Here is a 23,903-nt window from a genome sequence, read left to right on the forward strand (position 1 = left end):
TCTTGACAATATGTATTTCCTTTTTTTCTATAAGTTGGAATTTGATTTCAGAAAATCTGGTCACCTTGTTATAGGAAAAAAGAGGCAAATTATCTTCCAAATATTATTCAGAAGTCCTGGAAATTCCAAACAGCTTTTTTTTTTTTTTTTTTTTTTTATTAATTGTTTCTCTAAAAATAAAATTATAGATCTGACCAAACAGATACAGTATGATAGCAGTGGTTAAGCTTATGTCCTCCTGTGCATTTGTTCGACTGTGGGCCTGGCAGTTTTTGCCTTTTGTCCCACCTTAAACTATAGTACTGTAGTGTGATTGGCTGACACATTTTGGGTCGGACTGGAACCATTTAAGGTGGAGCGGTACAAGATGGTTTCTTGTTCTTTGCAAACAGAGTTAATCTAAACTATAAGTAGCCAAAGGTGTAGCTTTTGTGCAGATGGGAATACAGATTAGCACCTGCTCCTGTCCATGCTAAGTGGGAAAGTCATACCTCTTTTGTGGCTTTTTTACAGTTTAACCACAAACACCTCTCACCTTTTAAATTTTGTGCACAGATACATGAACATTTACACACACACAACACAAGTACAAGGATGCAAAATAATCCGATTGTTGACTTACCTTTGATTAGTATTGTATTTTCATTATTATTACTCTTGTTGTTTCTCCATTGCTGTAGGTTTTCTGTTTGCCAACCAGTTTCTTTTATTTTTTGCCACTCGTCTTTCTCTTGGGACTTGATTGCAGGGGCTTCCTTCTCCCCAGACACCTTCTCCAGCTCCTCTAAGCCTAAGGCATTCCTGGCCAGCCAAGAGACAGTTTTTCGAGCTTGTCCTGGGCCATCCCCTTCCGTGCCTGGGAGGCATCCACGGGGGATCTGAAACTGCTCCATTCCCCTCTCATGAACAGGATACCGAGATACTTGAACTTCTCCACTTAGCTTTTATTTCTTTTTAGCATCTTACTGTGTGATATTAATTCTGATTTTCTTTTTCGGCATTTATTGTTTCTTATAAAGACATTTTTTTCACATTTAATTTCTAGAGAAGAAGCACAAATATCAATTATTATTTTAAAAATATTTTCAATTTAGCTACTTATTTCTTCCCAAAACCCATTGTTACCCATATAGAGTTTGTAGACCATACTTACTCTGCACACATGTAATTTTAGCTGAAAGAAATCTCACCATGCCCTGAAAATGCTCACCACATAATTATTGCACATGTACAATAAACTGACTGCTGCTTATTTATGGCCTCTCACCCAGCAGTCTCCACTGTCTTTGCTACCATTCTGCTGGTCTGCTTGACTTCCCTCTGCATCCTGCTCCTCATTAGGAAGCCTTTCATGGTCACAGGCAATAAAACTTCAATGAGAGGCAGTCGGAAGAAAACATGGCTGTTCTGTGGCTTTATTGAGCATTAATTACATAATCACCATACCAGACAGTAGAGGGCCAATCAGTCCTCCAACAGCATGGTCGACCTATGACCACATATGGAACACAGTCAGACACATAAACTCAGGTTTCACAAACCAAATGCCACTGTCGAAGACACACAGGCGCATATGAAGGTCAAGCACACACAAATCCATCTTTAGTATTTACTCACGTGTTTAGACACATGGTTTATGTCCATATATTTTGTTAACCCTTTGACACATTTTCTCTAATAGAGGCAAGAAGAGTAAGGAAAAATGCACTGAAACTAAATAGTATTTTTCCTTATTGTGTCCCAGTTACATTTTCAATATTAGAAAGCAGCTGTTATGTTATTGTCAGTTTCCCTCCCTCCCACACACATACAAACACAAACACACACACAAACATGAATTTACACACTGAAAGACAGACAGAGGCAACAAATGAGGAAGACACTTGACACTCCCGAATGAATGAGTAATTCATGGCCATTCATTTCAAGGCTGTAATAATAGGATGCAACAGTGGTCATTTGTCATCGACTGATTTGTGAGATGTTCCTCTAATTGTTTGGACTGAGCCAGTGCTGAGGAAAAGGCTAATTATAGTGTAGCATTTTTTTATCTATTCAAAAAAATAAAAAAATAACTGCCTCTGGAACGAGAACAATTTAGGAATGGAAGTGGCTTGGTTTGTCACAAGGTTCTCCTCTTCATGCCTTTCTTTCTTCTCTTTTCCTCCACATTTTTTTTTATTTTCTGTCATAACAATCTGCCATTTGCCATGGCATAAAAATACTGCCATTTATTTTTATGCACTATTGTTATAATATGAATTAGCTATCAGGATTTACAGTACTGCATATATGCCTAGGAAGAAATAATAAATACTACACAAATATTACTAGCAGTTAAATCTCCTGTTAAAAGTGCCCTTATAGCAATGGGTGAAATTCATCTTTGTATGATTAATTCACACTTAAACATTTTTTTGACCCCTTTGGTCAAAACATCTGCTGGGTCAAAATATAAAATATTTTAAAATTCAAAGTGTGTCATGGGTTTAATCTACAGTAGCATGCAGAGTGAGGCTTCATACCACAAAGCGAAGAAAATACCAAACTTTAAATATAGCAAACACTGGGTTGAGAAAATAACTCACAAACTACACTACTAGATATGTCATATTTTTATTAAAAGGAATGAATAATGCAGTTGCTGAGAGGCAGGGTGAAAAGAGAGCAGGTTGCAAGGTTCAAAACAGAGAAACAGGATTCTTCCAATATGTCTCCGTGGAATGCAATCTCACAAGAATGACATTACATTATATCAGACTATGCATCTTAGCTGGGATACAAATCCAGGACCATATTACTTTAAAGCACCTTTACTAAAAGCTTCATCACGTGGTACTGCGATGATGGTACTGTGTTATTGTTGAAATTGGCAGGTGATGAGGGACATTCTTGTTCCCTTCTCTTATCCATCAAACGTGTTCACATCTTGGACACCTTTGATCAAAGCTACTGTAGATAAGTGGCTCTTACATGAATGGTGCCTTGGTTGCAAGGCATAGATAGATAGATAGATAGATAGATAGATAGATAGATAGATAGATAGATAGATAGATAGATAGATAGATAGATAGATAGATAGATAGATANGATTGATTGATTGATTGATTGATTGATTGATTGATTGATTGAAGACTGGATGGCTGACTGAGGATAATGAAGGCATTCATTTGATGCCAGGCAACCTGTAAGCAGCTCAAGACAGATGCTTTCTTGTTGGCCCATTAATTGCGCCTTGTAGAGTGATGGATTGTGCTTCACAGGCACTCTTTGAGAAAGGTATCCAGTACTTTTGGTGGGAGGGAAGGGGCCTACAGTTCATATGTGACACCTGGCTGATGATGAGCTGGGACCAGCATGCACATTCCTTCTACTTTGGACATTCTTTTTTTGCCAGCTAGGTAGGTCATCCACAAAACAACAACTATCTCTTAGTAGAGATCTGCATTACTTTTAAAAACTGTAAACTGGTAAATTGATTCAGTGTTCATGGAAAAACAATCAGACTCAAATAAGTAGAAATGTGTCAGAGTGAGGTGAAAAATAACTGGAGCTGCTTTAAAGCCCCAGCTCTTTCATCCTCTTCCTTTTTTTTTCGTCTGCCAGCTTCTCCCCGCCTCCATCCTTTCCCACAGACTGGCAGCCCCTGAGCCACAGCACATCATCGTCCACAAACGCCTGATCTGCTGTATCCTCCGGCGAGCACCTCTGTACTTCTGCACGTTCAAATCAGACAAGCGTGAGTCAATACAATAAGGGCTGCACCAGAGCGCCGCTATTTTTTGACGTGACTTAAAATAGAGTATTTCTGCTGTTAACCCAATTCTTCCATCTCCTGCTTCTCTCTCTCCTTAGGTCTGTCAAAAACTCACGACTGAATGAGACCGACAATTTTTACAGAACAGTCTTTCAAAGAAAGACATTTGGGGGGAAATTGTCAAGCGTCTGCCCTTGTTGCCCTGGCATAAGTGGATTGAAAGGAGACGGGACATCTGAGCTGAGAGGAATCGCTTCTGTGCCGCGCAGTAGCGCGCAGAGAACAGAAGCTGCAGACGCGCTTAAAGAGCAAAGGGGATCAGGACCGGGGGGGGGATATTTTACGCACAGCCCTGTTTTCCTTATATTGGTTGTTTTAAACAAAGTCGTTTGGTTGTCCGCTTGGATTTTCTCAAAGCCACGCTAGTGAGCAGCAATGGATTTGTTCATCCTAGCGCTTCTGGTGCTTTGCTCTCTCACAGTGCCAACCTTTGGGGACAAAGGCTCCAGCAAAGCCCGGACCTGTTCGGACATTCAGCAGTTTTACGGCGCAAAGGGATTCAAACAGAATGTTGTCCCCCAGTTTGAAATATCAGGTAGGCTTCCTTCTCATATTGGAAAACAAACTCATATTATGTGGATTATTTTTTTGAATAAACTATTCATTAATGATTTTTAAGTTTGCAGCTAATTATGTAAAAAAATGCACTGACATGCACCTACGTTGGCATTAAATTTAAAGGAAAGAATGAAATTATTCATTATTTCCTATAAAACCATGGAGAAATAATTTATTTTTGCACGCCTTAAATCTGTCATCAAACTCATTTGATGTCACATGGTACTTTAAAGTAGAGGAGCTGTGGCTTCAGGCTGTGAAGATGAAACACTGCTTTGAAAAGTTATTGAGACAGAGGAGAGCAACTACAGGAAACTTGTTTGTTTGATCCACTGTTAAAAAAAGACGAGAAAAAAACTTTCCAGATCTTTGTCTGCTTTGCATCCAATATGTGAACTCTGCTTTCTGTGTCTTGATACACACTGGGCTCCTGCTCCAGACGACACATTTCCTAACCTGACCTCTTTTTTTAGGATATGTTCACTTCTAGGGCAGGGAGTTCAGCCTTATAAATTACCAGACAGTCACTTGACCCAGTGCTCTGACTGTGCAGATATAATGTTGCTGACTGTCATTCATGACCTGATATGAGTCACAAGTCCCCTGTTACTGTTTGAACCATTACATGTCTGTCTTCTCTGGAATTCAGTGAGGTGAATAAATAGAATAATAAAAATAATTGACTGTGGTTTGAAATGACTTAAAATTTTTAATGCATTTCGATTATAATGCATAAGGAATGTTCTGTAAATAAGAATCCAGTTTGCATGAGATTGAGATTGTCACGTTTTAGGATGCACAAAGGTTAAATGTCAATATTTTCTTCATATGGTAGTTAGATGTTTCTCAGTAGCCATTGCTTCAAAATCCAAGAATGCTGTCTTGCATATCCATCATAGCTGCAATGAAAAATTTAGCTGGCACTCCTTACAATTTGCACCTGATTAAGAATGTCCACTCTTAATTAAATTGAACAAATAGGCTCCCGCTGAAAATATATTTCTTTGCAGAATTGGTTGCCATTTTCCCATCTGCTTCATATAGCGTTACATTGTGTGTAATTACTTGGAAAATTATATTGTCCTTCAGTTGGTTGCTTAACCCAAATGCTGCCAATAGTTTGTGAATTGTGGCTGTAAAAATAAAATCACACTTTTGAGACTGACATTTTCAGACACCAGAGTTGGTCTTTTTTCTGACTAGTGGAAGCAGATTTACAATCTATCGGGTTGCAGTTTGGCAGTGTACATCAACATGTGAAGGAGAGACGGTTGTATGGCTCATGCTTAATGTCCAGAAAACTGGTCTGTCAACTTCAGCCTGACTACTGCGTGTTGCAACTTTCCCCTAGCTGTCAGATGTGACAGAACACCATGTGATAGCTAGAAAAACAGAGCTTAGCATATGCTAACCATATAGCTAAACAAAACATGTGTTGAACTTATTTTTTAATTAATTCATTTAAAGAGTCAGGACAGAATGATGAAAACAAATTTACATTCCCACCTCAAAAAAAGAAAAAAAAAAATTTCCCCCAATAAAATCAGATTGTGTTAAATTAGTCTTGTTCACTGTGGGTTAGGGGGAGGCTCCAACCGAGCATGTTCATTTGATGTGACAATTGGAATTCAATCTGAAAAATTCACACAGAAAGAAAAAGACAAATAGAAGAATTTTATTGCTACAATTATTGTAAGACTTTGGCGCTCAGACTTCGGCAGCAAACATTAGTGCTGAATTTCACTTTAATATTTATAAGCAGGTGTATGAGAACAGGGATGTTACCCCTGAGGCCTGAAATTGGCGGAGGAGTGGAGATAGATATAGTTGGTTCATTCCATAGACTGCTGATCAGTAGACTGCGTTAACTGATACTAGTGCTTCAATCGGGACCCGGAAGATAGATTTCAAGCTTGGTGAAACTCATGTTTCCATGAACATGTTCATGTTGAGCAAGCATGAAGTGAGAGGGGAGAGGAAAAACTTCCCTCAACATGGTGGTCTCCTGCCAGACTGGTTGAGATGTGATTGGGAATGCAGTAAGTGTGCAGGAGGAATTATACTCTAATAGGGACAAGGTTAAAGAAGCACCATTGAAAATGATGTAGTTGGGTTGAATCTAAGTCAAAATCAGACATAGCACAACTACTGCTTGCACTTTGGCTGGGTAGCAAGCTAGGTCATGGGTTTGAAGACCTTTTAGGATGAACTCTGGAAACTGATGGGGCTTCGTGGAAGTGCAGTTCAAAGCTGGTTTGCGTCAGAGGCAGGTGAGCCTCTGATGATTAGGACAGGTAATTTAGTTTCTTCACTTGAACTTCTGCCTAGGCTTCATTTATCCAATGCCACAGGCTATTCCAAACTTTTTGTGCCCCAAACTCATCTTATAAATAATAGTTCCTATATTTAATACAGATAGAGAAGTTCCTTTCTCTTTACTGCCTGCATCTTCCTCACATGGTGAACATGCATGCCATCTATATTTATATCTGTTGCATATTGTGGTTGTCTTTGAGATGCACAAAAATTGTTCACTGTCTTCTTACAAACCTGGGACAGTTTAAATGGGATGGTCAAGAGGGAATTTTGCACATTTATCAGTTGGGCAGGGAATCCTGGTTGACCGCCCTCATTATGCCCACTGATTAGTGTTTTTTTTTTCACAAGCAATTTGGCACTGATCAGTTCTTGGTGTGCTTGTACTCCAATTTATGAACTGAGAATTAAAAGAGCATGGAATAAATGTGACACATAATTAATGCAAAAATGTCCTAATTTCTTTGCAAAAAAATATTCAGACGAGGACATAATTGTTGAAGGAAGAATTGTTAGATTGTTACATATTTATTTATTTAAAAATACATATTAGATGTATGGACCAATAACTAGCTGGAAATGCCTCTAGTTAACGTGGTTTATGACAAAGATGAAACCATTGCATATGACTACCATCACGGTGTTAGCATAATATTAAACTTAAATGATCACAATCCACACATGTCAGTGTTTCATTTAATTGCACTCAACAATTTTCGGTTAATATTTCATTCCCTGTTTGCTTGGTCATCTTTTTACATGGCCTGCTAACTAGCCTGTACAGTACTTACAGAAGATTGTAAAGTCTGGGGACTCTAATCCTAATCCAAACTACATTGTAACCAGAGTTGTTGCGTGGCACTCAAGCCGTGTTTCCATCCCAAGTGAAATGCGAGTTTTGATTGAACTTTTAAAATTTTGAAAAAAAGGAAATATGAATTTGCGTTTTTTCCATTTGGTTTAAAGCAAGTTAGCCAAGCACTTGGCACTATTTCACTCACCTATTTTCTGTCACTTCCTGGTGTCAGGCTTTTAGCTAGCAATGCTTACGGGCAAACATCATAGTGTATGCCCTTTACAAAAAAAATGACAAATTGTATGACCTGTTTTTTGGGATGTACAACTTTGGTACGCTCTAATTTTCCCCCCAGGAACTTAGGTCATATGTTCAAAATTTCAAAAGCAGCAGATTTTGGAGTTGGAAAAATTGATTTTTGTTGCTCAATATGCCACATTGACCAATCAGAGAAGCTGATCTGGGAGCTGGCAGGGAGACAGACAGCGCTGTTGATGCAGAGCTCTATGATCACTCCACTGAAACTATTTAATAATGCTTAAATTAACTTAAAATGTCAAAGCCTGCCATAAAATATGTTTGCTTTTATTATTCTGGTGCTTGTAGTTCATACCATATACCTGAAAAACCGTAACATCTACTTCCGGCCGCCACAAACAGTATGGGAAAAAACCCGTAAGAGGCGACTGGGCCTGAGGCAGCTGCTGCTGGGATTCCCATTGACAGCACACCACCGATATATGGGGGTCTGCTCACCTCCGACAGCAAAGAAATATTTTAAGGCAGGATCTGAATCTTGATGAACTGAATGCACAGGTGATGTTTCGAGTTGGGCTTTCTTGCATAAAAATGTACTAAAACTACTTTTTATCAGCTTATCACTGCAAATGTATCAAAATCACTCTCTGAACATAGGAGCAGGAGAAGCATCAGACACATCATGACAAAATTTACTAGACACACTCCAGAAGCATCTTTACTTTCTGGTTGTTTGAATTAACATAACAATCATAATATTGTACCTAAAAAGAACTAATGTCTTCATTATGAACCTTCTACCTCTAGTCAAGCACACATATTTCCCATAATCAGGACAAAAGTAGTGTTGTAACAAAGACAAAAAGTTAGCTGGCTTCCACCAAAAAATGCTGAAATAGCATTTCATAGAGTCCAAATTTCAAAATATACACCCCTACACCGTGCAATGCCTTAAAATGTTATATGCCAAGGTGTGTATGGGAAATAATTTATTTCTGCATGCCTTAAGTCTGTCATCAAACTCATTTTATGTCACATGAAATATTGTGTTTCTTTTTTTTTTTTTTTTCAGTTCGGCATTGTCTTGTCTTCAGTTTACATTGCATTGCTGTTTACTTGGTGTACTCATGTGCAGCAAGTTTATCCATGATCAGTAAAACATTTCCTTTCAACATAGCCTTCCAATGTCCTGTTGCCGCTCAGCCCTCTGCCACTACAAATCATGATATGAATAAGTGTGAAGTCAACTTTTTTGTCAACATTTATTCTGAGGATAATAAACGAATATAATTCTTAACTTTTAAACCCTTAAAACTGTCAGTTTTTTTACTGGCTGCAGACAGGCTTCATAAACACCTATAAAAAATTAAATGTGTATTGCTTTCGGATTGTTAGCTAATTGTAGATTATCCCTAGCATTGGGGTATTTCTTAATGTGACGTGTATCTTGATCAACTAAATATATTGACTGAGTCTGATTCAAGGTCAATTTGATCTACCTAAAATGACTGCTACTCAACTCTGAAAGTGATTTTATGTAATTTTTAAATAGCCACTACACTGTAAAGTAATGGATATGAAAGATTTTACTGCATTAGTTTATTAACTTCCTTTACAGTCACAAAGTGTCCATAATAAAATGGTGAAGTATGTGAAAATACGGTTCAAACAAGGTAAAACCGCAAGTTAATTTTATAGTTTGTTATTTAATGTCTTTGTTAGTAGTTTTTCACTCTTCTCTCCTTTAAATAATGCTATTTAAGCTTAAAATAATATAAAAAAACTTTAATATAACAGGATCATATCTTAATCTTTGGTTAATTATGCTTCAAAATGAACACAAAATATGTTCAGATAATGCTCCCACCATGACACCCCTCATAAAATGTTGCTAAAAACATTGTGCTCTTACTTTTGAGTAATTTTCCACTGGAGAGATCCCACAGAGGAAAGCTGTTGAGTTAAGGGTAAGTTGTTTGTGATTATTGTGCTGAAGTAATGTTTACTGGCCCATTGCAATGTTATAAGTCAAGCACTTAAAAAATGAAGAACAAGTTCACAGGGAATAAAGTAAACGAATGAATGCTTTTAGAATGAGCACTATGGTTCAGCTGCGGAGAGTGTAATTAGTTTGGGAAACAGATTCTTTTGTCGTTGTTTACCAAAAATGGAAGATTGATTTTTATATTAGTGATTTGTCTCCTCCTGGTGCTGCCTCCTCCTTTCGGCCCCATCATTATAGGTTCCATGACTTATCTTTTTGCCTTTCAGAGGATGACATTTTTCATCTCTATGTGTCTGTCTCTAATAAGCTCTTAAGGAGAGAGGCGTCAGTGAGTCTTTGAAACCAGCTGGCAGCCAATAAGTGTCACATCCTCAATGTCACATAGGCCAGTACAAAGAGGGAAGCTGTGTGAGACATCTGCAGGAAGGCTGGTAACATTTTGGCATTGATTTTTCCCATGCTGTATTTTTGTTGTTGCTGATTGCTGGTTGCTCCACACTTGAGTTGTGTGAGGCTGTGGAGTGTCATTTCTAACCGGTGTTTAGATAATGACATAGTGTTGCTGATGCTTTTTAGCTCTGCTAAGATTTCTGGGGAGAATTAGTTTATAAGGACTTGTTTGTGGCTTGAAACATAGTGATTGGTGTCATGACCCACTGTGAGAAGTATGGGAAAATGTTGTCGTCTCCATGAAATTGAGTCTGTATTGGAAGTGTTTAATAGCAGTCCTGTTTTTGAGACACCCATTTAGTCTCTTTTTGGTTATTGTTCTATTAAAACACCTGGTGAAACTTTTTCATTTATTGACTTGCTATGTTACTAATATTAAAATAAGCATTAAGCCAATATACTGTCTGAGAGACATCAGAAACGTGGATAAACAGTCACATCAAACCATTTGAACATTTCTGCCTTTAATGTACAAGGGGCACAGTAAAGGAATGCATGTGCTTCTGTAAATTTAATTATAAAACTTTATACTTTTCTCATTTAAAAAAGCTGAATTGATGTGATAGTAGGGTACACATCCTTACATTTCCCCTCAATATTCTATTAGTATATATATGGCTGTATATGGCTTAAAGGAGATTCTTACTAAATTAAACCCGGCCAAATAGTTTAACACTAGAAGTTATTATGTTTTTATTTTTTCTTTAGCCAGAAAGACTAAAAGCCAAAGGTTACATTTTGTTAAGCTCAATTAAATGCTTTATTTCTTTTCGAGCAGTAAGAGGAAAAAAGCAAGATGATACATTAATAGGTGTACATTTCTTTTGAAAGAAGTTCATATTTGATGAGGTGTCCTAATTCTTCCAATGACCGATAATGAGCCACCCCGTTTGCTTCTAAAATTATGTATTTTGTGTCAGTTTGGGTAGAGAAAGGAGGCAGACTCAGATTAACAGGCTGAATTAAAAAAATGAAGTTTAAAATAATTTCCTGTAAAGTGTTTTTAATTAATTAGTAGTTATGTGATATGTAGTTTCCATATGTTAGGAAACATAAAGACCTCTTTGAAAGCCTTTTATCCATTTATCTTAACACCCACATAATATTTTGATATATTAACTATCAGCATAAATTTGATTTAATTAAAATTTTTAGCTTTTTCTCTATTTTTTATTTGGGTCTAACATATTTTATTTAAATGCACTCACAAATACAAAGGGTAGATGTTTAAAGTAAATAAAACCCTTCCACATGCAAAATATGTAAAGTTTTATTATTTTAAATTAAGTTTTTTTCCCAAGTATTTTTGATATATTTCTAAGTATACATAAGGCAGCAGATACAATAGGTTTTATTTAGATTGACAATCACAAAGTTCTGAGATAAACAACATATTTAAATATTTAGATATATTTAAATATGTTGTTTATCTGGGACTCTGTTTTAACTTTGTAAATTGAAAATTCAACTTGATCATTGAATTACACAAGAATGAAACTCATTAACAGCTTTAGATATAGGAAGGCCAAAGCTTTTTTGGATGTTAATGTAAGCATAAACCTCTGTTCTTCTGTTAGTCCTCCTCTCTGACAGATTAAAGCCAAAGCAACAGTTGTTTCTGTATCTTAGCGGGCAGGCCCATAAGTCTGCTGTGGTTTAATGAGTGTCAATTCCTGCATCTGGTGGCCTGTCTGTGATTGTTCTTGTTTGTGTGTGCATGTTTATGTGAGTGTGCTTGCATGGTTGCAACTGAATATACTGAAGTTGTTAAATTGTTGAAGTCAGTGAGAAGGCTCCCAAAGCATTAAGCTGTAATGGGCTGCAGGGAGCTTGAAACAGACCACATGTGTTTGATGTTCACTTAAGAGAAAGAAACAGGGCAGATGGAGCGCTGACTTGACTTAGGCTGACTTGATTTTGCCCTTCTTTGTTTGCCATGTTGGCAGCCTACTGCAAAAAGGAACAGAAAATCTCCAAACTGTTGAATATTTGTAAAATATATATATATATATATATATATATATATATATATATATATATATATATATATATATATATAAGAAAGTCTTTCTCAGAGATGGCAAATGAACTGGCAGCAGAGAATCCCCAAACTATCTAACCAATTCTACCTCCCACAATGGAAGGGAAAAGATTTTTAGGGACTGGCTGATATACAGCAGGTCAGAAAAGGCTGTATTTCGTCTACCGTGCCTCTCTTATGAAGAAGAGAAAGGTTTAACTAATGCACTAAATTGAATAGATGGGATGAAAATATACAACAAAAAATACAGAAAGCTTTATGAAAGATTTCCAGGGCATGAAAGAAACCTTGCCCCAAACATTGTATTGGAAATGCAAGAACCTGCAAAATATTTTCCTATCTCTACCTGTGAGTGGCTGGAGGTGAGTTTGCCTTCAGTAAAATGAAGATAATAAAAAACTACCTGTGCTCTAGGACTGTGTTGTCCTAGGCCCTAGCAAAGCTGTAAGCTGGCCTGATGTGCAGTATTACTCCTAATTTCTCTACAAAGGAATTGCCCATGTCAAAGGGGAAAATATTACATGGTAGGGCAAGTTCCTTTTTTGTCTTTTATTCTTCTGGAGCAGAGGATGGTCCAGATATAAATGTAAGCCATTATGCTTATATATACACAACAGAGGTTTGAAATGTTGAACTAATGACAAGTCAATGGAGGGAAGCAGCTTCCTCCTATTTACTACCTTTGAATGAAGGTTATGCATGATTTTGATTGCTGGTATTTTAATTTGTATTTAGATATTTTATTCAGTGTATGTGTACCACATTAAACTGCTGTGCTGCTTGTCGACCAGCTGTGCTCTCTGTGGACTGTGTATAGGTATTTGAACTGACAAGGAACATGCAGCAGCTCTCAGCATGGGCTTCCTTCTTCTACAACCCCTTCTCTTGTTCGCCCCTTGCTGCTTGATAAATGGTGTAGACCTAAACCAAGATGGCATCTAGCATTTCAAGTAAGGGCATGCAGTTTGAATTCTACAGTGTGACATGCCCTAAACCAACACATACACATCATCTGCAGCTGTGGACTGGAATATTCATTTGGGGATTTTTGCCATGGTTAATCCTGTGCCTTTAACACTACAGCAACAAGCATAAAAAATGAAACTTTATTAATTTTCTAGAGAGGACTGATTATGTATATGGATTATGTTACTGATTTCAGAAAAAAAGACAATGTCCATACCCTTTCTACCGTTGATTAAAAGCTATTGCTCTCTCTTGTCTACTGATAAGTGGAATATTGGCATAGAAATTGTCTTGGCAATCATGTGCCACGGTTCTGTCAGCTAACTTAAAGCAACAAAAACGTAAATAGACATTTTGTTATTAAATAGTAAAATTCTTACAGTTTAAGACCATTTATAGGTAAGGACGATATCTATAGAACCTATTAGTATCCTATGCTGTTTGAATGTATCCCTGTCCAACGCACCTGAATCAAATGAATGGCTTGTTGCCAGCCTTCTTTAAAGCTGAGTGGCATGCTTATTAGTGTCCGTCTGAAATGTAAAGCTTGATTTAAATTGGAAAATAAAGCAGCTGAAAGATGCAGAATTCTAAAAATACAGTATATAAGATAATGTTTTAAGATGTGATCTCAGGAAAATATAATTGTAGAAAAGAAATACAATTCTTTTAATTTAAGAGTTCTCATTGAAACCATGCAGGTGTAAATATTCCACATCGCTTCACAATTTATTCCAGACTGTTTTTTTTATTTGGATCTTCTTTCTACTTTTCTACAAGCCAATAAAATACAAAACATATCTTTTAACTTATTATTACACTGAACTTTTATGTTTTACTAGTCAGGCACTCTTCTCTAAGCAAAGGCTTTTATTCTATTTTCCCCCGTGGCAGTTTTCATTTTCAGGGGATTCTCTCTCATTCAGGTACTGTAAATATTCTCTGTTATCATGTTTCCCTTCTGTTTAATGCATTCTCTTTTTAAAACACTTTCTCTTTAGTAAGATGTTCATCTTTCTTTTAATTTTCCTTAACTGGATGCATAGAGATGTAAATGAATTTAGTTTTAGTAGCAAATTAAGTGTGCGCACCCAGATGGCCTCCAAAAGCATTACTTTTTCTAGCAGTTGTTCATCTTGGTGAACAACACACTTTACTGATTCAGTTGGGCAAAATAATAACAGTGTGAATTTTAAAGTCAAGTACAGTATTTCAACAAGTTGAATGAAAAGATCGTAGGAAAATAATAAATATTTCTATGTGCATTAAGTTAGTTGAATCTACATTTTTTTTTAGCATTCTTATATATTAAACCAGCTTGCTTTAAAAGAGCTTTTTTTTGCTTTGGGTTTGAATGTAATTACAGTGTTTCTTTATCTTCCAGGCAGCTTAACAGGCCCAGTCTTTCAGGCTTTAGAACTCTGCACAGCATGAGTGCCTCTCTGCCCTGTACATTTCTGAGGCAACCTTCGTATAATTGCATTACACTTTAGAAGTTCGAAGTCCTTCCAGGTTTTCATAGCAAGCAGACTAAGCAAATGAATACTTTCAGCTATGCTCTGGACTCTCTTTTCATGTACATCTCCTGTTTGTGGTCTTGCTTCTTTCTTCCACTCCCTTAGTGATCCTTCCAACTTGTGTACACTTTGATATTTTTTGGTCTCACTAAGGAAGCACATTTTTCTGTAATTAGATAGTGAGATAGGTTTAGGTGACATCATTTTTCAAGGGTTAAGTCTTAGAGCTGAGGAAAGCCCCAGCAGTTGATGGTTTGTTTATTTGGCTTGACTTCGCCCTGCTATTTACTTCTTGAGATAGATTCAGGAGCAGGAGAAGATTACTGAAGCCTTAAGAAAAGAAGGTCTTGGAAAAAAAGGGCCCTCATAATTACGGAGGCAAATGTGTAATTACTGTCAGTTGTCATCCTGTTTCCTGTTACGGTTTGTTGTTATTTTTCTCTGTTTCATACTTTTCTTACCTTCTATTCATTCCTCTTACTTTTTCCAACTTTTCCAACTACTTTAACTCTTAAGAAAGCTCCTTTTTCAGAAATTGTTTTAAGAAGTCAGTGTGCCCTAGTGCTGTTCTTTCAAAAAGAGACATACTATTTTTTTATTATCAAAATTTTATATATTTCCACCACAAATTTCAGATATGTCCCCTGTATTTAATTTTGATTTTATGTGATAGTAAAATACAATGTAGGGCAAAGCTAATAGTCTGTAAGGTGTGGCATCCATTTTTTTTTAGTCCCTCTGTGTTAATACTGTAACTTGTAGACTTTGACCTTCCACTCCAGTAACACCTGCAATTCCTTTGTGTCTCACAGTAGTCATACATAGTATCTCTTTTTACATCTTGAGGGTGAAAATATTTTTCTTTTCCTCCTTGCAAAATAGGAAGGCATAGATTCTCCATTTAAGTCTGGAGTTTGACTATCCCATTTTCACATACAAGTTGTTCCCAACATTACACTGCATGCAAGCTAAATTTACTGGGCATTTGTGCATTCACAAACACATTAAAAAAATGAATTTCGTCCCACTTCCGCTTCACCCATTTGAGACAGACCCAAAAGCTGCAGAGCACATAGTCAAACCAAAATAAATATGGCAGTGCACGAATGCATAGCTGCTGCTATCATATCTCTTTTTTTGTTACCATGGTTGGTTAAAACCAAACTTTGATAGGCTCACAGAGAGCTCAGAAAGTTCTCCTAAATAAAATGCTTCCAATCAGAGCAATCCCGGATTCAAAATGTGTAGCATCCTAGACATTATCAATCTGGTTTGCCAGGTTATTCCCAACATGGCTTCTAGCAGACTTTTAAAAAGATGTTTATAGGATTACTTTCAAGTCTATTATTCTTCCTACAAATATTCTCCTGATGCCAGATTGATCTAGTGCAAACCTTAATTAAATTAATAAGTTTTATAGGTATTATTATTCTGCAAAGTACATTGTAGTTTCATATCATGCCCTCACCTTGCTTTTACCAATAAATGCATTTCTTGGATTTGTGTTACTACTAAATAAGAAAATATAAACCTTTTCACACCTAGCTCTTTTCTCCTACATGTGAGGGGTAAGTTAAAAAAACTTAATGAAGTTAAAATGATAATGACTCATAAAGCTTGCCATTATTCTCTTCAGGTGCATCATGGAGTATTTCCTTTTGACCATTCATAATTGTTCAATGTGTCCTGTTATTTGTTATCTCTTAGTTTTTCCCCCCACAATTTTCTGTTCGTCATACCTCCTTGCAGAGTCTTTGCTCATAAATATTTTACATATTTCAAATGAACCCTGCAAACCCTAGCTTACTGTATGCATCAGTGACTCATCTCTTTGGAGCATATAATGCCTTTTTGTAAAAAAGGCAGTTGGATGTGCATGAGCATTTTAATCGGAGAAAAAATGGATCTTATGTAGGAGTATCTTTGTACATCACTGCACAATCAAACTGTTTTGACCAGCTTATGATGAGAATTTACATGGAAACATCTTTATGTGGCTTAACAATATAATAATATAAGGAGACTGGGAGTATTTGGATAGGCCGTAAATATATAGATTTAGGGAAACAGTGGTGTGTTGCATATTAACTGGACAAATATTGTGCATCTTTTAGAAGAAAGTCCTTTCCCAAAACCTAACCTTTTTTTAACGAATACTTTTCCATGTTAACCAGTAGATTTTTTTCTCAAAATAGCTCTGCCACCAGTGTTGTTTTCGTCATGGATTCAGGATGACGAAATTAATTTGTTGACACTCCTTTCTTTCATGATGATAACAAAAACTGACATGCTAAACATGGATCTTTCATAACTAAAATATGACTAGTCATAGGTTTGAGTTTTTGTCGACGAAAAGAAATGAAATAAAAATTAGCACATGGTTGGTCAGGCATTTAAAATGCATCATTGCGCTGTAATCTGTTAGACAAGCTAAGCAGTATCAGCTGTGCTGCAGCGTCTTGTTTGGTCACACCCACAAACTTGCGTGCAGCGCTGCACATTTGGCATGACAACAGATGGATTATGTCCGCAGCAGCAGGTGGGAAAATAACTCAGAATGGTTTGGTACTGCGCGCTCAACTCACAAACTAGGTTCTTCCAGCTGTACTTGTGCAAAAATCTGTCGTTGCGCACACGTAGCTCAGAGTCTGCGCTTCTCTGTCCACACTGATGGCTCACTCTCAGCAGTATGGCACTTCCTGCTCTTGCTACTTAATAAACTATGTGGCTGATCATCCTCTGCCAAGTGTAAAAAATCCCTTTGTTCAACTATCAAGATTTTATTTCTTTGAGCTCACAAGAGGTGATGCTAAACATTCTTTAATTTCTAGGAAAATGAATCCCTAAATTATATCCAAAGAAAATATTTAATTGCATACTGTTTATTTTTGGATAAAGACCCAGATGAAAAGGTACATAGATTTCTCACTCTATTTAAAATTATGTAAATATTTCCTTGTATTGTCATTAAAACATTGTCTATATTTCCTTTGAATATGTCAACATTTTAGTTAGCATATTAATTCAATTTAGGTCAGGATTGCCATGGCATTAAAATACAATTATGTAGGTTCTCTCTGTATTTTTTTTTTTTATATCAAAACCCTGTGAATTTAAATCTACTTTGATCCCTGAGAAGTGGTAAGGGGCAAATCAAAGAAAAAAAAGACAAAATTAGCAAAGTAGAAAGAAGAATGTTTTTTTTCTTTGGTTTTTTGGAGCAATGAAGATTTTATTGATTTGTGTGTAATGCACAATTCATAATAGATCAGGATGTGTTTGCTTTTGAATGGAAACCTTGTATGTCTAAAACCTTTCCCTTATTTTACATTTTTTATCTTGTCTGTCTACTATACTGTATAACTTAAATTATGTTTGAACTAGATGTGGTATTTTCACAGCTTTTGGGGACACGTTTTATAAAGTAGGGCATTAATTCATAAAAAAGTTTAAGTTTGAAGTCTACAAATCTAAGTTTTCTGCCCAACAGCAATGATGAACTGCACGGCAGCATTCTATACCCAGCAATTGTAGTATCTAGGCAAGAGCTGTCAGTCTAGAAAAGAATCTTATTATTCGAAAATTTAAAGCTTGACTTTTTTTTGTAAAACTGACTAAAACCTTTTCAAGTTTTCGTCGACTAAAACGACTAAAAAACGGTCACATATCCTAATGACGTAAATGCGAACAAAACTAATAATAGTTTTCGTCCTGAAGACTAAGACAAAATCTAAAACGGCTACCAAAAACAACACTGCCACAAAGCCAGTCTCTTTTTTTTTTTTATTTCCAGCATAACTGCTACTAAAAAGGTATTTGTTAAACTCCAGTTATCTGTTCTGTCTCGGCACAGTTCAAGCTGACTTGTACATTTGTTCATGGCAAGAAATTATTTGTCCACTATACTGAGGTGGGATTTATTTGCATCGAAAAGCTGCTAGCCAGCTGGGTGCACTGGTTGTACAGTATGAATTCTCCTTATCATATGCTGGAGTTGCAATAGTACCGTAGTTTACCTTCCATAAGCCAGACCAGAGCTGTGATAACCCCCCTTGGCAAATGAAGGGGATAATTGTGTTGAGCTGTAGCAACCCCCCATGAATGTTTTACCAAAAACATCAAGACAGCTATAAGGAATGTTAATTCTGCTTTTAAATATTATGTGCCACGGAGTAGTTTTGAACTATTATCAAGTATCACTATTGAAGTTTATCCCTCACTTAACTGTGCAACAAGCAAGTGTCAGAGGTACTTGATTTGCATATTACTGTAACTGTTAATTGTTGCCTCATCATCTCTATATAGATATAGATAAATATATATATAGTCTTTGCCAGGGAGTGAATATCGGGTTAAATTTTAAAAGCCTTTTTGTTAAATCTTTCAAACTCATCCTGCCATCCACAAAGACAATAAAGACGAAGTGGTGATAGAAAGCACCACTTTCCCTTTTATTGTCATTCTCTATAGTCTGTCACTTCACTCTTCAGATCAAAGAAGATGGATGAAAACACTAAATGATCCAATCAGACCACTTTTATCTTGGTGGGAAGAGCTGTCTTGAAATCTGAATTGTGAGTTTCATTCCAGCATCCTCTTGCCTCATATTGATGTTCAGGGGGTCAGGGTCTTGCCCTCGGGACATTAATTTTGTCCATTTACTGATTAACAATCTAGTTGATTAGTAACTAAATCTGCTATGATCTAGGCTTGGTAAAAGTAGCAGTCATGAAACCCATGATGCACAACATCCCCTGCATGCTGCTTTTGCAGCATAACCAGTCTCTGTTACAGCAATGGGGCCCATCACTCAGTCAAATTGAATCACTAATCCTTTTGGGTAAAATGAAACTATGGCTGAGGATGAATGGCTCTGGTGTTTCATGTGATGTCTGCTGATGAACAGCCCGGGACAACACGACTGCATGAGCTGAAGTTGTGTCCTTTTAATTAGGTAATGTCCTAATTTGAATTTTTTTTTGAAAACAAAGAAAAGAACATGATCTTGACATACTGTTTGATATGTGGATTTAGAACTTTTTATGTTCACAAGTTTTTATTTGTAAATCCACATATTTTCTCTCTGTAAATTATCAAATCCTCTTTCCTGCCTTGGTGTCTTGTCGTCGGTACAGTGTTCACTTTGATGAATGAACCCTCTATCACTGTGTTAGCTACTTTCCTTTTAAGCTGTAAATCCCTTTTAGTCTGATCATTGGGTTTTGAGTGTGAGTTTATAATTAAGACTTCCTTCTTTTTATTCTTTTTTCCTCTTCCTTTATTTCCCTGAGGTCTTCTCTCTCCTGTCTGCTTTCTCCACCTACTTTCAGCCTCTCTACATCTCTATCCAATTTTTTTTTTTGCCTTAGTTGCCTTGATTTACTGCAGTGTGTCTCTACCAAAGTCCTTTTTTCACTTTGTTTTATAAATTAGTTGGCTGTGTTCCTCAGGCCCTTGCTCTGTTGATTTCAGATGACGTAAGAAACTGTTGTTCAGACCTTGGCCAGAGAGCTGATTCTCAGGTCTTCAAAGATAGCTTTCACTGAGATTTTTTAGCTAATATCTAAAGACGTGTTTTTGTGTGTGTTTTTTTAAGTGGGCATTGGAGAAAAAAAATTCAAACTTTATTCCAGTGATGCATAGAAAATTAAGGTTGGTATGTTTCAGCCAAAAGCTGCTTTGCTCTCTTGCTTTTCTGGCAGAATACATCAAAACAGTAAGCGAGTGACTGCAGCCAGTGGAGCAGTGCCTAACTGCTCTGCATCAATCAGCAAACCATAGTTGTGTGCCTTCAGGCTACGTAGACAGTGTAACAAAATAAAAGTGAGCTGTAATACTGAATACCATCCTAACAGATGGAAGGTCAAATCATTTTACATTTATTTGACACAGTGCTTATCCATAGTTACGGAAAATGTGCTAATCTTTGTAGGAAAATTGTGACAGAAAATGATCAACAGAGATTCTGATGCATCTCTATCACGAGTAGGGGTGTGGGAAATAATCGTTTTGGCGATATATCGTGATATTCGGCTGCCCAATATAATATCGATCTTTCACTTCTTAGTATCGATTTAAAAAAAAAAATGGTTACATAAAACATTGATGGGAAAATGGGCTACCTCTGCACCACCACTCAGGCAGAAAGCGCTGTGGAGCCCTTTAACTGTGCGTGCAGCACCAAATCTGTATTTGAGGCTGTCACAGTGGAAGAAAACCCCAAACAACATGGATAATAATTCCTAATCAATATTTTCTGATGAAAATATACAGCACTTGCTGTTTTAACTCATCATTTGATTTTGATAGCTGGGTAAAACATGGCAATATATAGTGACACTGCAATATCGTGATAATATCGCATCGTGACCCAAGTATCGCGACATGTATCGAATCGCAACACTCATCCCAATACTCACCTCTAATCACGAGTCATGTTTCCATCCAAATATGATATGAATTTTGGGCAAACAATCATCGAAAAAAAGAAAAATACGAATTAGACTTGTTTTTGGAAAATAACCAGGCAATACAAAACGTAATGTTGTCATACTTTCAAATTTAAAAAAGACCAAAAACCACCTCAAGGGAGTTGAGAAACATTTTTTGCAAAATTTAGTTAGGATTTAAATTTTGCTGTTTCCATCAAGCTCCTCTAAAGGCCGGCAAGCACTGTACGATTTTTTTGCCCTATTTTGGCTGATTCTCCAGTCTGGCAAGAATTTTTAGGTTGGGGCTAAATTTCAGCCTACCAGAGGTAGCGAGGGGTGATTAGTCTCTCATGACCACCGCGATCAGGAATCGTAAGGTCAGGAGAAAATCAAATATATTTGAAATTCAGTTGGCCTTTGTGAGGTGTTTGTGGGCAAATCCTTCTGCTGAAGCAGAGCTGCGAGCCTATACAAACTGATTTACCTGAAACTCCCACACTGCGCTTCTTCTACGACTGTCTACGCTTCCAGATTGACGAGTCCAACCAGTGCCATCTCTCTGTCCGACGGGTGATTCTTGGACGTACATTGTGAGCAGTCAGATTGCATCAGAGCATTTGGCCGTACAGTGTAAGAACATATAGCTTGAGCTGGGAACTTTCAACCCTGCGGTTTCGTCACACAGTTTAAGCTGTAGCTCAATACAACAATTGAAAATGCCATTGAGTGTCTGCCCACCTTAATGCGTTACTTTGAAATATTTAAAAAAGGTTGATGGAAACACATCTACTGAGATAAAATTCAAAATATTATCCATATATCAACATAGTTCAAGGTATTCCCTAAGAAACTCTTTATATGTTAACAAATTTGAAGGGCACCATTTAATATAATTAATGGAATAAAACACTTGGGTTAATGACCCAATAATAAGGAAATGAACCTACAAAGCAGCATAGCAGTAAGTTTCCCTTAAGGCTTTTAAAAAAAAAATCTACTTGATTAAACTACCCCTACACATTTTAGCTCTTTTTTTTTTCTCTACTTTATTTCTGTGCATACAAATTATTTCTAATGTTCTTGTTAGCTATTTATTTTTCAAGTATTTTAAAATTATATTATAATTTATATGGTGCATTATCAATGATCCCAGTACACTTTTCAAATTCCCTGTGCTTTATGGTCTTAAACGGGCCTTATGCCATTCTTATGTCAAACCAATGGAAAGCATTGTCTTTGAAGCCAAAATTTTTTCTGACCCTTCTTTCCTTCACTGCTACCTCCTCTCAAAGCTTTTGCTTTTTGTCTTTAAGGTTGCTTCTTTTTAGACGGCACGCAAAGCCATTTTGTGGAATGGCCTACCAATTCTTTTGTAGCCAAATATGTTGTGGTTTTTAAAAAAAAAAGTGGGATCAACGGGTTCAGTTCCACACACCCATATGACCCAATTTTGAAAATTGTACCTTGGTCCCTTCTCTCCAGGGAACACGGCACGTAAGGCACAATTACCCTTTACAAAATATATAGGCCTTTTTATTTATAGACATTGCTTTTAGTTTTTTTTACATTATTTTATTTTATTACTATCATTGTTCATTGATATTTACTGGTGACAATGCTCTTTCAAAGAATTGTACCGGTTTAATGAAATGTATTTTTTTTTTAAACGGGTGATACTTTATTTTATCATGTGTATATTTGTGTAAGTTTTTAGTAAGATATACTCAGAGGCTTTTTCCAGCTTGGTTACGACTCCATAAATGCACAATAGTAGTGAATCCAGGTCACACAAAACAATATAAGTATGGAGGAATGTAAGGCGTGAGAAGCTTTTTCAAAAGTATTACTTGTTGAAACATGTAAAAAAAAAAAAAAAAAAAAAAAAAAATCTACTTAATTCAGGTTGCAAGACAGAACTACTTTAACAGACTACAGAAAGTCTAGGTGGATTTTTTATTTTTATTTTGAGCTTTACTTGTCTGTCATAAAATATGTTTCATTTACAAATCTGACTGGTGTTTGTAATTCTGAAGAGCCAAGAACCTAAATTCCCTATGATATTCACAAAAAGACAATACTGTTTAGCAAATTTTATGTCGATAACTGTGTTAATCCCTGATGTAAGATGTAAAAGCAAGTTTAAAATGTTGCTATGAAATGACAGCAAAATGCTCTTTTACAGCAACTACTCTCATGTTAGGATTTCATAATGTTGCCTCTAGTGCTAATGTGAATAATAAAGTTAGGTAATATTTTATATAGTTTAAAGTTTAAATTTATTGGTCAAAGTTTCTCAAGCTGGAGATTGTAAATCCATCACAAAATTGCTTTGAAATACTGCCCCAGTACATTTTCATTCCAGTTGGATTTAATAGATATACAATTAAGGAAAGATACTTTGCATATATTACTTTTGCTGCATTTCTGTTGTCTTTAAATAAGCCGTTATCAATAGGTAGCAGTGGGAATATACAGTAAATCCTAAATAAACAGTTGTCATTTTGCAGTTGCAAACCTATCAAGCAAAAGAAATACAGGCAGGACAATACAAGCTAAAAAGTTTTAAGCTTTCTTCTAAACTGTTTACTTTTTATTCAACGAATAGTTGCCTATCTCTTGTTATTAGTTCTTAGCCAAATTGATCTCTATCCAAAATCAGAACTCTGGTGGCCGAGCAACCCACTGTGGCCCTGCTGTATGATTTAATCTTGAGTCCTAGCTGCACACATTTAAAGCGGCAGGCTCAAA

At 36.4% G+C, this 23,903-nt stretch overlaps 1 protein-coding gene across 1 annotated transcript in view; it reads left to right on the plus strand.

Annotated features, from left to right (window-relative positions):
* Window positions 1–3,605: 3,605 nt before the first annotated feature.
* The window catches only part of LOC107083780 (glypican-1-like), an 80,753-nt gene continuing 60,455 nt past the window's right edge, over window positions 3,606–23,903 (plus strand). Inside the window, exons 1-2 of the mRNA XM_015373241.1 lie at window positions 3,606–3,739; window positions 3,856–4,352. Of these exons, the coding sequence (XP_015228727.1) occupies window positions 4,193–4,352 (160 nt within the window). The 5' untranslated portion in view covers window positions 3,606–3,739; window positions 3,856–4,192. The remainder of the gene's footprint in view (window positions 3,740–3,855; window positions 4,353–23,903) is intronic.

This window comes from Cyprinodon variegatus, unplaced genomic scaffold, assembly GCF_000732505.1.
Source record: "Cyprinodon variegatus isolate N-32 unplaced genomic scaffold, C_variegatus-1.0 Scaffold83, whole genome shotgun sequence".
Lineage (NCBI taxonomy): Eukaryota > Metazoa > Chordata > Actinopteri > Cyprinodontiformes > Cyprinodontidae > Cyprinodon > Cyprinodon variegatus.